This window comes from Merops nubicus, unplaced genomic scaffold (assembly GCF_000691845.1).
Source record: "Merops nubicus isolate BGI_N331 unplaced genomic scaffold, ASM69184v1 scaffold2007, whole genome shotgun sequence".
Classification (NCBI taxonomy): domain Eukaryota; kingdom Metazoa; phylum Chordata; class Aves; order Coraciiformes; family Meropidae; genus Merops; species Merops nubicus.
The window spans coordinates 1-14,152 of NW_008618097.1; the positions used below are offsets into that span (position 1 = coordinate 1).

The 14,152-nt window shown below is 37.8% G+C and overlaps 1 protein-coding gene across 1 annotated transcript in view; it reads right to left on the reverse strand.

The window, feature by feature from the left end:
- Nucleotides 1–5,531: 5,531 nt before the first annotated feature.
- The window catches only part of LOC103775842 (disks large-associated protein 2-like), a gene marked incomplete at its 3' end in the record, with an annotated part of 50,950 nt that continues 42,329 nt past the window's right edge, over nt 5,532–14,152 (reverse strand). Inside the window, exons 4-5 of the mRNA XM_008943311.1 lie at nt 9,310–9,457; nt 5,532–5,751 (exon numbers count right to left, since the gene is read on the reverse strand). Coding sequence (XP_008941559.1) covers nt 5,532–5,751; nt 9,310–9,457 — 368 coding nt within the window. The remainder of the gene's footprint in view (nt 5,752–9,309; nt 9,458–14,152) is intronic.

Genomic DNA, 14,152 nt, shown 5'->3' on the forward strand with positions numbered 1-14,152 from the left:
CTTCTCTAGACTAAACAACCCCAGTCCATATTCTCATGCCTTTATATTTGAAGGTACATGACCATACAATGACTGGCAATAAGAATTCTGTGGCTAAATATCAAACATGTCCTCTAAAAATTCACCCTACACAGCCCCTTATTTAAAAAATAGAAGGGTGAAAATAGCTTTAAGTCAGGAGAAAGGAAACTTGAATTCCTCAGGCATTCTGAGTAATCATATGAGCTGTAATTGAAAACTCCCTCATGCAATGTGACCTTGTTTGAATTAATTGGTTTTGGAATTAGTGCTCAATAGTTCAGTAAATGTGGAATTCTCTGAAGTTTACTCACTGCCAAGCAGAGTTCTACTGGCTAGGAAAGGTAAAATGGACAAAAGACGGTCTCAGTGGACTCTTTAGGAAGCACAAGTTTAGTAGTGCTGCCTACTATGAATTAGATAAAAGAAGGTTCATATAAAAAAGATCTGACGGGTTTGCACTATGCTATATTTTCTAGAGAAATGAAGTCCTTGCAACATAGTGCACTGGCCACTTAAGGCTAGTACCTATATCTCCTGAAATCAGCAGTGCTTCATGCTAAGTTTCTCATAAGATTGGCAGGAAATCTCTGAAGCAGAAGTGATCTTGGACTGACACTTCACACAGGGCAGAAATTCAGGATGTCTTTATGTACCATGACCCTATCTCCATTGTGCTGACGTTCATAGCTAGGTGGATTTTTTCTTGTCATTAATCCATTCATCAAAAAATACAGTTGTAGCCAAAAAAAAAAAAAAAAAAAAGGGTTAGAGGAAAAGGTGAAGTACTTTTAAGAAACAAAATGATGCTCCCTTTTATTTATTAGCCTAAAAGCTGAAGAACTGAACTGAGACCACGCAGTGAGTGCTTGTTGCAGGAGGAGGATTTTGTACCTCTGACTGGAGTGTTTCAGATCCTCCTTACAGGATATTTAGTCTTGTCTGCTTTAGCTGTTTTAATCTGTATATAAAAGCCATGTTCACTGAACAGATATCCCACCTGATGGGTGAGTGTCTCGAGCAGTGGACTAGAGTGGCAATTTCTCTCTTGATAAAGGTGAAAGTGGTTTATATAATGTTTAATAATACTGTCAGGACAAATGGAGCGTGCCCCCCCCATTTGAACAGATAACAACCTGGTGTTCAGGTTATCCTGCTGTGGCAGGTGCCACCTCCTCCGCAGAAAGGTGACAAAACCAAGGTTGCCAGAGGGGTTTGGTGCTTCACAGCCATTAAACTGCACCTCACAGTGATTAACCGACACGCCAGGATCTAGACCCTTAGTCTGTTTTTGTCTGGGCTTGCCCCCAAGCAATTAGAATGACCACAGTGCACCCTTGACTAGGGTGTAAATGGAGCCCCACCAAAGAACCACCAGAGTTGGTTCTTTGCAGAGCAAAAGACCTTGGCAGTTGGACCCTCCCCTTGGATACACCATCCAAGGATACTTCCACAGACTGATTCTCTGTGGATTGGGTGAGCCTCACCCTCCTTTTGGGTGAGTGATGCCTTTGGATACCCTGTGTGGGAGGTTTTCCCTTTATGAGTGAGTGAGTGTGCACACACTTTGCTTTATCTCTTCTTAGAGTTTAGGAATTAGTTGTGTAGTCATTATATTCACAACAGACATCTGAATTTATAATTTAATTTTTGTCAGAAGGAGTGCTGGGCAACTTCAGTTGCAATAAATCCCCATTTTTGGAGAGCTGCTGCTGGCTGTTTTGTGAACGCTTCTGCTACACCTGGATGGCCAAAGGTGCAAATAAATACCAAATTATTCCCTGTCTCAGAAAATGTAGTTTAACATGTCCTTCTTTTTCACAACAGATCATCCTAACTGCTACCTTCAGTATGTTTGCAATCCAGTATTTCTGCATTCATGCTAACGCTAAACAACATCAACAAGAAAAAATTTCTTTCAGTAAGAGAACCTCGGTGTTGCAGGTGGGACAAGGTATCACTGTGGCACTGCCCACAGTGATACCTTGAATACACAACAATACAAATACGGTTGTGTATTTCCCAACAGGACCATACAGCCCGGGCTCACTGTGAACTGAGCTGCTGGTGACACAGCTCTGATACCTCAGGGAGCTTTCTCACCTCCCCACAGCACTCTGCTACACTACCCAGATGTTACTGGGAAGGAGCCTTCCAAGCTGACATCATAGCGTATACACATGCAGATATACTGAGACAATAGGGAACCAAGCTGGTACTATGTGGAAAAGCAACCCAGATTTTATGAACTCTTCCTGAAAATTGAAGCATTGCTTGCAAGAGCAATATAAGACAATGTAAGATGATGTAAGACAGTAGTAGTTAGGATGACTACTGCACTCTGTGACTTCTCATTCAGGAAATTACATGTTGTCTGTGATGGAGGGACAAGGTGGGAGGCAGCAGCAGCTGGAGCTGTATTTTCTCAGCTGTGTATCTGACAGATGCAACTGGATACAGTTCAGAGACAGAAAGCATATGCTGTCACTCAGGGCTTTTAACATGAAGTATTTTTTACTGGGTTCATTATCTCTTTACAAAATGAAACAGGATGGCTAGAAATGCCCTAACCACAATGAAATATGAGTCTTAGCAGGGCTTGCACAGAGTTCAGGTCTAGCTTACAGTGTGACAGCAACACTGGCCGTGTCCTCTGCATTGTCACTTGCCTCTTTCATTTACACCTGGCACAGCAAGTAGTGCCTTGTGTCCTGCCACACAGTCTCCATTACCAGTGGAGAAGCCTAGTTCCACAAGTAATTAAAATACATAGGTCTGTGCAAAAGCTGTGTGTTCACTGCTACCACAGATATTACCCATGAACCATCAGTCCTTCTCTGTAAATTTGTATACATTTAAGAAGAGATAATTATTGGTAGTTTTTTTCCATCTATTCGAAAGCCCTGTTAACAGAGTCCATTAATAATGTCCCACATAATATTCATTATAGTTGCAACATTCCTGCCTTCCAAAAGCTGTTAATGCATCTCGGAACATTTTAGGATACTGCATGCTGTTTATATATGAATAAAGATATATTCCATACTTTTGTAATTGAATTCATAGATCAAATACTACATTTTCTATTTCAGATTTACATTTTTAGTTACATGAACTGACTTTTAGCTAAGCCTGTGTGTTATGATTTAATTGCTTTACAGCATCGATGAGGCAGTCATGACCTATATCACTAAAATTTCAAGTAGTACTTAAATTGTAATGCCTGTTAATTTTTGAAGAAATTGCTTTAGTTTCTTTGCCAAGAGGAATCTATTACATCAGAAGCAAAAAAGGAATTGATGTAATGTAATTTTCCTAAGAATTCAAAAAACTGAATTGGAACTGAAGGCTGATGTGAAACTTTGACCTTTTTGACATTTATTAGAATGAAGCCTGTATAAATGTCAAGTATCTGCCAACACCATTTTCACATCTCAGGCAACTGCTTCTTTTACAATTTTCAGAGAGGGCTGGAGAAGTAAAGTTCTTTTTTTTTTTTTTTCTTTTTTTAATTATAGTAATGATAGGAAATGAAGTGTCTCCCTCTAAAGTAACAGGTGCTGAAGGGAGAAATATGGTAGAGTTGCCCCTGGGGTTTTAAAAATGAGGACTTATTTGGCAACTGAAATTTTCAAGTAATGAATAAGAGAATCCTTAATGTTCTTATAAATAAGATAAATATTTCTTCTTTAAATATCTTACATAGAAGCTGAGGACAAACTTGCTCAGTGGTGCAGAAATAACATTTTGAATACAGAGCCACTCTCAGACCCATATAGTGTCCATAGCCTTCGAAACAGTTTTGGTTCAGGAAGACATATCCAATAAGTTTTTTTTGTCCACAGTGTCAATATTACCTCAACACAATAAAGCATAAAGATTACATTTTTGGGCATGAAAAATCCATCTGATAAATGGTTTCTGAGATGAGGGAGAAGTCATGTGTAAAACAAAGGTTAAAGTTTTCAAAAGCACAGTATTTAACAAGCAGACTGCTAATCGATGCAAAGCATTTTTCATAAGTATGAAAACACTGGGATGTAAACATACTTACTGCCTAATCTGTTTATTTTCCCCAAACATATTCTATTATTCAGGTTTGTTGGTCCAGAGAATATAAAATAAATTCTTTTCACTGAGAATTTTTGGCTTATCCAGCATATAATCTCAAGACAGCTTAGTTTAAAACCAATCAGCTTAGTAAATAAAGTAATTCTGAAAGTATTCCAATTCAGTACCTGGAGTTGGACACCAAAATAGATATTTAGTTGTGTTTTTTGCTATGGAGGGTTTCTTCATAATAATCATACAGTATTATATGACAAAGATGAAAATTAGTCTCTGGGGTATCGATAAAATCTCATTTTATATCAAGATAACAACTCCATTAAACAAAGAACAGAAACATCCCTAGAGGTGGCACTGTAAGGCACAACTTCTGCATTTTCACAAAGCTATATATAGCAATTAAAATACTATGCTCAAGATAACATAACATTTTATGCTGCTTCTGGAATGCAAATTTATGTTATTCAACGTCAGCTCACTTCCTTTCTAAGCTCCCACTGTTCTGTTACACAACAGATGTGTCAAGTAAATAATCTTAAGAGTATTTTTGCATGATTCATTTTGAATTCTACATTTACCTTTTGTAGATGGGCAGCCTGCACTGCAATTTAATAGTGTGTGTCAAGGACAATATCATAATTAGGAATGGACATTAACATACTTGGAAACATAAAAGTGAATTTGAATCCCTTAACAAAGAATATGTACTTGTTACAGATTTCATTTTAATTATTTAACTACTGTATGTGCAATCTTTTCTCTACCAATACTAAACAGTAATATTCTAAAATGAATAAAGCTATCATCTTTGCTAAGCAACAAATAAGAGAAAAGAAAGTTGCCAGGAGAGTGTTAGCAGATTCTAAAAGTGAATGGTGTAACAATGAATGCTAATGGCTCCTGATGAGTAAGAGCAGACCTGTGAAGCTTGCCCTAATATTTATGATTCGGTGTATTGATACAACTGGTTACACCTTTTCTAAACTTAAGTAACTAATTCCCTGCTAAGTTAATTGCCTGTATGTGTTTAGACCAAATATTTAAAATCTTGCTTCTCTTTTTCTTTTGGTACTTTAAAGTACTTTAAATTAAAATCGGTGCAACTGTTCTCATTTAGAAGATCAATTACTTGATAGGAAAAAATACCTAAATGACTAACAATACCTAAATGATACCATCTGCACTTGTATTTTTATATTTCCACCTGGATAACTGTAAGTATAGGAAATGGAGGCCAAAAGTCCAAGTCTATTATATTATGCTTGCAGGACTCTCCTCATAAGGAGCTTATTCCAAGCTGTAGCCTCAGAAGTAAACCTAAAAATACTGATATTAAATAGTATACAACACAAGGAAATTGTTTCCAGGGTCAAACATCCTTTTACAAACAAGGTGACGTATTTTTACATGCAGCATAGTGGAAGGGTCAGTGTAGATTTGCTTACCTGTGGTTGACCTAATAGTTGAGGTGATGTTGGAAGATGCCATCGCAGGTATACATTCATCATCTTGGGAATAGCCTGCCTGAATGGCACGCAAGTAACTGTGGCTTCTTGTTCGGAAACATCCAGGGAGGTCAAGGGCATCCATTGCCTGAGCTTCAACTTCACTAAACACTGATTCACACACCGATTCAAATTGCCCATTAACCTCTGCTTCACTCATCTGAATAAACAACAACAATGCATTTGATTTTTGACTTGCTTTTTTGTGATCATCACGGCCTCAACATCTCAAATGGACACCTGTACATTGATGAAGAACTGTTTTAGCAAATAGTTAAAATGTATTAATCCCTTCTGATCACATTCACATTTTTTAACGTACATCAGCTGCTTATATAGAAAGTACACCACACATGCTATACAATTAATTTTACGTTTAATATCTTTTGGCACGTTCAGAGGATTGCAAGTACATAATTTAGTGGTAACCAACAAGATCAATCTGCGTTGATAGAAATCCATGTTCTGCCAGGACAGGAGAACAGAAATTAGCTATACTAATATTAGCCCTCAAAAGCTAAGGATGGATTGCCTGGGTTCCTCATTTATCACAGCAAACTTACTACCCACGTGGACATTGAGCCTGTGTGGCAGGTTGCTATCTTCCTCTCACTATAAAGGGGCTCAAAGAATTATTTCATAGTTTAAGATATGTAAGTTCAGAGGAGGAAATACTTCTGAAAGGTTTGAGAAATACTGCATCTGAAGTTGTGTCCAGTGAGGTATGTGAAAGAATACCCATTGTGAAAAGTGGTCACATGAGAAAGTAATGGTTGGACCCCCTTTAGCTGAGAAGGGCCCTAAACTCATTCCTTGGTTAACCGGGTTGCTCATTCAATTACTGTGGAAAACAAAGATGCAGCCACAAGTGATGCCTGTTCTTCAGCAGCATTATTATAAGTCTGAATCTTCTGCCACCAGGTGTGCTGAGGAACTCTGCCTGTCAGAGCACCCTAGATGTGCCTACTTGCACCACCTACCAGGCCGGCCCCTTGCAGGATTTCAGCAGCACTCTCCAGCCCTCTGCAGGGCTAGGGGAGGAGCCAGCATCTACCTGCTGTCCTCCCCTGCAGGTTGGGCGTGATGCAAAACTGACACTTTTAGGTAGCTTTGGTGATAAATAGGGCTCAGGCACGTTGCTCAGGCTTAGGGAATCTCTCAGTAGGGAAATGTGTATTGAAGTTTTGAAGGTGAGTGCCTAAATCCTAGCTACACCATTTTTAACAGGCTCTCTGAAGTCAGCCCCAACTACCTGTAAATGTACCAGAGCAATTAAAAATTATGTTTATCCAAAGTCACATAGGAAGTTAACACTGGACAGACAAATGCGTGACCTCCTGATATGTCCTTCTGAGGATTTTTTTTTTAAAAAAAAAAGGGTGCTAGAAATCAGAATCAGTATAAATATGAAGTTATATTTGTAGTGTCACTAAACAACACATCCAGTTGGTAGTATTTTTTCTATATGGCTGCTAAGTGCATATTTCATTATTCCTGTTCCTAGTACATTATTCATTATGGAAAATGAGTGCAAATGTTTTAGGATTTTGATTAAGTAAATGGAAATTTCATACAGAACTTCTGATGATAATGAATAACTGATATTTTAATTTCATGTAAGACATTTTGGCTACTAAATCTCTTCTGAAAGGAATTGCATTACCCTTCATAAAATTTGCTTGTAATAAACTTAAGTAGACTAATGCAATTTCAAAAAGATTAAAAAAACCCTTACTCTGAAATAGCTGGCATATATCATTGATCAGGAAATTTATGGTAATGTAGTCCATAAATACTTCTTTCAAATTAAGTTCATTGATGATAGAAAAATAAAAGTTTTGAAACTTTAATTGAAAATATAAGCCACAGAACCCAGCATCTTTCTCAACTCTACTCTTGGTCAAGAATAAAAAAGGAAGGATCTCCAAAAAAAAAAAAAACAAAAAAAACCACTGAAAATACCACAGATCACACAAACTGCTGCTGTGTAGATGGGACAATAAGGTGGTGTCATGGAAAAAAAGCAGGAAGCAACAAAGGTTCAGAACTTGTTATTTTAGCATTACTTTGAGTAGTTTCTATTAAATGCATTTATTACTGGTCTGGAAACAGCTAGACTGTGAGGTAGGAAGTATGTGGTTGACACAAAATTATGTAGGTTACTGAAGACTGAGAAAGAAAGAAAGGAACCGCATCCAGCAGGTTTAGTTACTCTGGCCAATTGAGTGATCTACCTGCAAATGAAATCTGTTCTGGACATCTTTCCAGGTAATGCACACTGGAACGAATAATTTTAACCACTGCTGAAACCAATTAGTCATTATGGACAGCTCCATGAACATCTCCATGCACAGACATGGTCAAAGAAGCAGAAGATGTTAGAATAGTTGTATATTAGAGTGTTGTCAGGTGACACACAACAGCGCTTGCTTTGACAGCTGGGTCTGATTGTTGTGAAACTTTCTCAAAAACAGAGTTTAATAAAAACAGAAAATAACCAAATCAGGGTAATAGAAACTGATGCATGAGAATGATAGGGACAGGTTTCACAAGGGAGCCATGAAAAAAATAATGAAAAGTTTGGAAAATGACTGACTCTATTTCTGCTGTGTGCTATATAAGACTGTATTTCAATTTATTCTACATAAATTAAGGAATTTGACTGAAGTGCATTAGTTAGGTGACTAGTCTCTCCCAACCATCTGCAGTCAGTGAAGACTGACAAGCATTTCCAGAGGGCTCTCAGCCTGCTTGAGATGTGCATTCTCCTGCAAGAAACTCTTTTGCTCCATTAACTACAAAGGAAACTTTAGTTGTTCCCTCAGTTAAAAGCCTCAAATTATATGAGCTGAATCCAGGCCTGAAGAGCCATCCAATACAAATTGAATGAATATAAAATTCTGTTAAAAAGATATTTTTTTTTACACAACCATTGTGCATAATTAGCTACTATACCCTTAGGTGCCTTACTAAATGGTCACAGGAAAATAAAGTAACACATGTCTGAGAAGAGGGCAGGGCCCACCTGTCATGAAGCAGCACAGGGGAGAAAAGTGAGGACCAATGAACATCAGAAACACTGGATTGTTATGTGAAGTCCTCTGCTAAACAGAGCATGTACATACTTCATCAGGACGCTTCCACTTCAGGCCTGATTCAGAACTCACTTCAACATGAATTAGTACTAACTAACAAGCATAACAGCAGGGTGAAAAAATGTGTCTTTTCAGAAGTCCCCACACATAGAATAATTGATGGGACTTATTCTTTCACCCAAGGAAAGCGAGGGATTGAGTTTAGAGATGAATCAGTGCTCCTTTGGAGTATAATTATTTTAATCTATATCTTAATCTGGCAACTCACACTTACTGAAATCAGAGTAGATATTTTCAGAGGATGAGTATTGTAGGAGTGTGCCCCTTATGCTCAGTCTGAACCTTCTTAACACATGTAGACTGAAAATAAAAACACCAGTATTTTTTTTTTTTAATGAAAAATAAATGGAAAATATGTATGACAGTGTCCCTTTGCTTCTAGCATTCAGTATTTTTCTTGAAATTTTGAACAAGGGTTACATTCCTTAGAATTTAATTACTTTGTCAATTAATATCCTGGGTTTGGTATTAATTAGAAAAAAAAAAATCTAAAACAATCCACTAGTAACACCTCTTGCATCTGTGATTAACCTATAAGAAAAGGTATAACAAGAATTTCCCACCTGACTAACACAGCTGGCCTGACTGAGCGTGCTCACTGCTCTCATATAGCTCTGATTCCTTGAGCGAAACTTTGGGGAATTGTAGTTTGCAGAGGGATCCAGGTTGTGACCCCCAGGCACGTCACTTGCAGTTTGAAGGTAGCTCTGACTACAAAGGAAAGAGGAAGAAAAAAGGAAAGGGTGTAAAACTACAGATGGAATCAATTAGGACACTAAAAACAGTAATTTGTATGAGACTCACAAATCCACTCCCCAGGGTCCAAATCTCTGTCTCTCTCTAAAGCATCATAGATCTGTTGTAGTCAAACACCTGAGCACAAGCAGAGAATCTGTCTGCAGTTCTGCTACCTAGATGATATGAAATTTTAAGTCTTTGCTGTATGTAAACACCATCAATCCTCCTGGCTATTAACGTCGAACTTTACTAAAAGAGAATGTTTAGGTCAATGGGAACATGAACCAGAGCTAAAGCACAAACCAAAGTAACTAAAAATCTTTCTTCATAGATAAAGTCTGCTACTTGTCATCTGGTTTTCATCAGGGTGTTTGGCATCAAGAGACCTCTTTTCTTCAAAGGATTGATATGTTCTTACAAAAGATCAAAATATCCCATGTTCAGCTAAAAAAAAAAAATAGATTAATAAGGTACTCAGAGCAATGGCATGAAGCTCTAGATATGCTTTCCTTACAACATATCTCCCAGTTTGGAGGACTGGGACCTTTGCACCACATTGAGCTCTCTTCAGCATGCATTCCCTACAAGGATATGTTAGTCTTCATGTTTTATGTTAAAAAAAAATGATTATCTGTCATTCCAGGAAAATAAATAAGCCTAAGAATAGAACAGAATTTTTATTTGACTACAAAATTAAAACAAAACAAAACACGACAGAAAGCCACAAATGAGGTTTATCAGGGTTCTCAGATGCCCTGAAAATCAGATTTTAGAAGTTATGTGACCCTGATCCCTAGACATCAGTGCATAAATTAATTAATGCTTCAGAAAATGTTTGGTTTTGTGTAGTAAACAGGCAGGTTTTATATTTATTCCTTAAAGGTAGCTCCAACAAAAACACAGTTTCTGGGAACCACAGATTTGTGCCAGTTGAACGTCTGTCAGTTTTGGCAATACAGATATTTCAAGCTGAGCTGGCAGAGTTACTCAGTCCAGTAGTGGCTGTAACACATGCCTGTGCTGTCAGGAATTTCCCTGTGAAGGGAGAAGTTTCCTTTCTGGCAGGACCAAACCACTCATGAGGGAGAAAGCCACAGGTTCAACTCCTGGTGCAAAATGAGGCACAAACCAGGACCTTGTTTCTTTGGCCATATTTATTAAACACTGAGTGTGGCCATAGGCTGGTGCTTGAGGAAGGACTCAGCCTTCATCACTAAGTGGACACAGCCTGAGAACGGGCTGGATGCTATCCCTGAGGAGCACTGGAGGAGGAATCTCAGATCTTTTATCATGGCTCTGACTAGGTAAGCAAATAGAATCATAGAATGGTTTGCGTTGGAAGGGACCCTAAAGATCTAGTTCTAACCCCAACTAGTGTTGACCTCCATCTCCCTGCAGGGTCAGCACAGACATAGCCTTGTTCCTCAGAGCATCTGCCAATGGCTGGGCTATCTGCTCCTCTAAGGCAGACTGCTGCCTTCTTCAGCAAAAAAGGACATGCTTTGTTTTCATCTTGGTGTGAGGCAGGCTGGTTTTTTTTTTTTTTAATTATTCAGAAATTTCTCTGGAGAAAGACATTTTTTATTCCCGTCTTTATTCAGCACCTGCTATGGAATAACTCTATAACCTCACAACAGAGGTAAACTATGTAGAAACTGTGCTGTAACTGCTAAAATCAAGACAAAAATATATGAGATTGGTGCAGGCATATGATCAGAGGTTAATTAAGTCATTACAGTCAGATAAAGATTACAGATTAAGATAGCTGTCTGATAGTGGGTCTAATTTGGTTTTGGATGATGAAAACAATAACTGCTGCAGCATTTTTTTGGTCCCATAGGTATGAAGACAAATATAATAGATTAGGTGAAGTGGTGTAGAGCCTCCCTATCTGTACTTAGTCATTGGATGTAACTAAATCTCCTTCGCTCTATAGGAAGCAAGATGATAACTGTCACCTGCTTTGTGTCATTCTAATTTTTTGCATATCTTTTAGTAAATCTGTCTGCTATTGTTAATTTAGTATTGTCAAAGCGATTAGATGAGTCCCCTCTGGACCTTCTGCTTGTCATCAGGAGGCAAAACAGCATTCTGAATTCAGAAACAGTTTGTGAAAGAGATGTTTGAGGTTTCTTCATTAAAATATGAGCCACATTAAAAAAAGATAGAAACAATAGAATTAAATTATAAACAGATAATTTTATGAACTACTTAAAAATTAATTTATCTGGCTCCTAATAACTGTCTCCTTTGTTAAGTAATGCTCAACAACCTAGTATTTCATTACACACATACTGGTTCCTATTATTAAATACAATCAACAATTTATAAAGCAATAATTTCTTAGCAAAAGAAGCCCAGTATTCCATGATACTGCTAAGCAGCTGAGTTTTGATAGATGAGTTTGGACATTATCCGATAGTTAAATAATTTTTCATTTATAAGAAGAGAAAAATTGATTCACAGGACTATAGCAAAATAAAAGAAGTGTTACATATGTAATGTGAAAAACAATTTTACATCTATTTGATTAATACTTTGAAATTTTCCTGATAATTAAATTATTAGTTTTAATTTCTAAGATACAAATTTGAAGTTATCTTCTAGGATAAAAGTGTCAATGCATGGTAAAAATTATGATCTTGCTATAAGTGGGATCCAGAAGCATAACAATGTAGTAACAAAAAAGTTACATGGGGCGGTTGTTCTCAAATGCCATTATCTGTTGCTTTAGGAACTTCCATGCTTGTCAACAATGCTACAAAACACACACCATGTGTGACATTGGTAAATTCTGGCTTTTGATTGACATCCACTCTATGTGTAAGCTTAGAAACAAAATTCTTGACCACCACTTCAAAAAACACCACAGCTCTATCACTTTGATATAAGAAAATTTTCTTTTATGTTCTGTCTTAGATGATCATATATCTCAGCTGATGACTAAGAAGGGCAAGACAAGCATGAGCACATGAGATGGCTTGACAGTTCACTTCCGGGATCACAAAACAAATACACGCATTAACATCAAGGAGGTGACTCTAGAGTTTGGTACTGTGGAAGGGGATGAGACTAATAGGAAAGATGAAATTGGTATGTCAATTCTCTTTCCATTTGCTTTTCCAGAGAAACAAGATCTTAGGAATTGATTGCCTCAAAAGCTTTTTTTGCCCTCAAGGGTTGCTTTCCTTTTTCCACCGGCTTCAGAGGAAGTCCAGGGCAGCTAGGAAGATGCCTTAAATTTAGTATCTTAGCTGCAACCAAGGCTCGAAGCCTAGAGAAATTTTTGAGGATAAGGCAGTCCCATATAATGACTGTGCAGCTCTTGAGAATCTCTACTCTAAAAGTGTTAGGACTCGCAGTGAAGATAGCTAAAACTGCAACAGCAGTTAGCAGATTGCTTGCGTGTATTCAAGGAGGACAAAATACTGTATTATTACCAGGTAACATGAGCTATAGCATGGCACGCTTATCTGGGACAGTATATCTGATACCGTACCTGGGATAGTAGGTCATTCTGGTATACAGCAAAAGACGTTAGGCTGCTTATTTCAACAGCAAAAAAATAGATAAAGAATAGGGGAGGGGCAGCAGTTTAAAAAGGGGTTCCTGCACAGCAATTTTTAAGTCTTGCATCACAGCCTCCCTTGTCTTGCATTCCTCTAGTCTGCAAACACTCAGGCCTCTGTATGCAGACCTCATATGCCCTGCTGCTCCTGTCTGAAAGCTGCCTCTTCCTCCAGCCCCAGAACTCACCTTTACCAAAACCCTCAAGTACAGCTCTCCTTCATTCTTGACCAACCCAGAGCCCAATCTTTACTGTTCCCTAGAATCCTCTTAATTTCCAGCTCACAGTTGTCCTGCTCAAGAGCTTTCAAAACACCATGATAGGAACCAGCTTTTGGGGCACTTGATTCCTACTTCTGTCCTCTGCAGATTTCAAAAGTACCCTTATCACTGTTGTCAGCAGAATCCAGCTCACCCCTGCTACAGTCATCTAACTATACCGGCTTCCACAAAAGCACAAACTCTTCTTCTTATACAAACTAACCATTCTTGCCCACACCTCACCAAGAATGCCATTTAAGAGCAGAATAAGGGAAAACCACTGCTGGAAAATACCTGTTACTTTAGACCTACAAGCAACAAAATGTGATTAAAAAAAATAGAAAATAATAAAGTGCTTTTATTTTTTCTTTTGACTCCAGAAAACAAATTTCCTTCTGTGTTTTGCCTTATCTTGTAGCTGTCCTTAACAGGACTCAATACAGTAAAAATGTAGGAATAAGTTTTAGATTTATTCATATTGTAATCTAAAAGCATTAAATAATGTTTGTCAAGAGATTTCAGGAGATGGAAGAGCACATTTACATCTCCTTATCTTTTCCTCATTTATGCCATTGTATTAGAAGATTTGTAAAACTAGAGAGCTATTTAGGATGTTTTAAGGAAAGAAACAATCATCTAAGCTAATCCAACAGCTGCAATCAAGCATTAACTAATGATAAGGGTAGGACACATTTCCTCACTTTCAGCCATCTATTATTTAGCCATCTATTTCCTCCTCTATTAACTGTGTATTTTTAAAAGGACTAAGATGCTTATTTTACTTTATAGACATTAAGTAGCTAACTTTGGTGGGCAACCCCCCCCCCCCGGCCTTTTTTT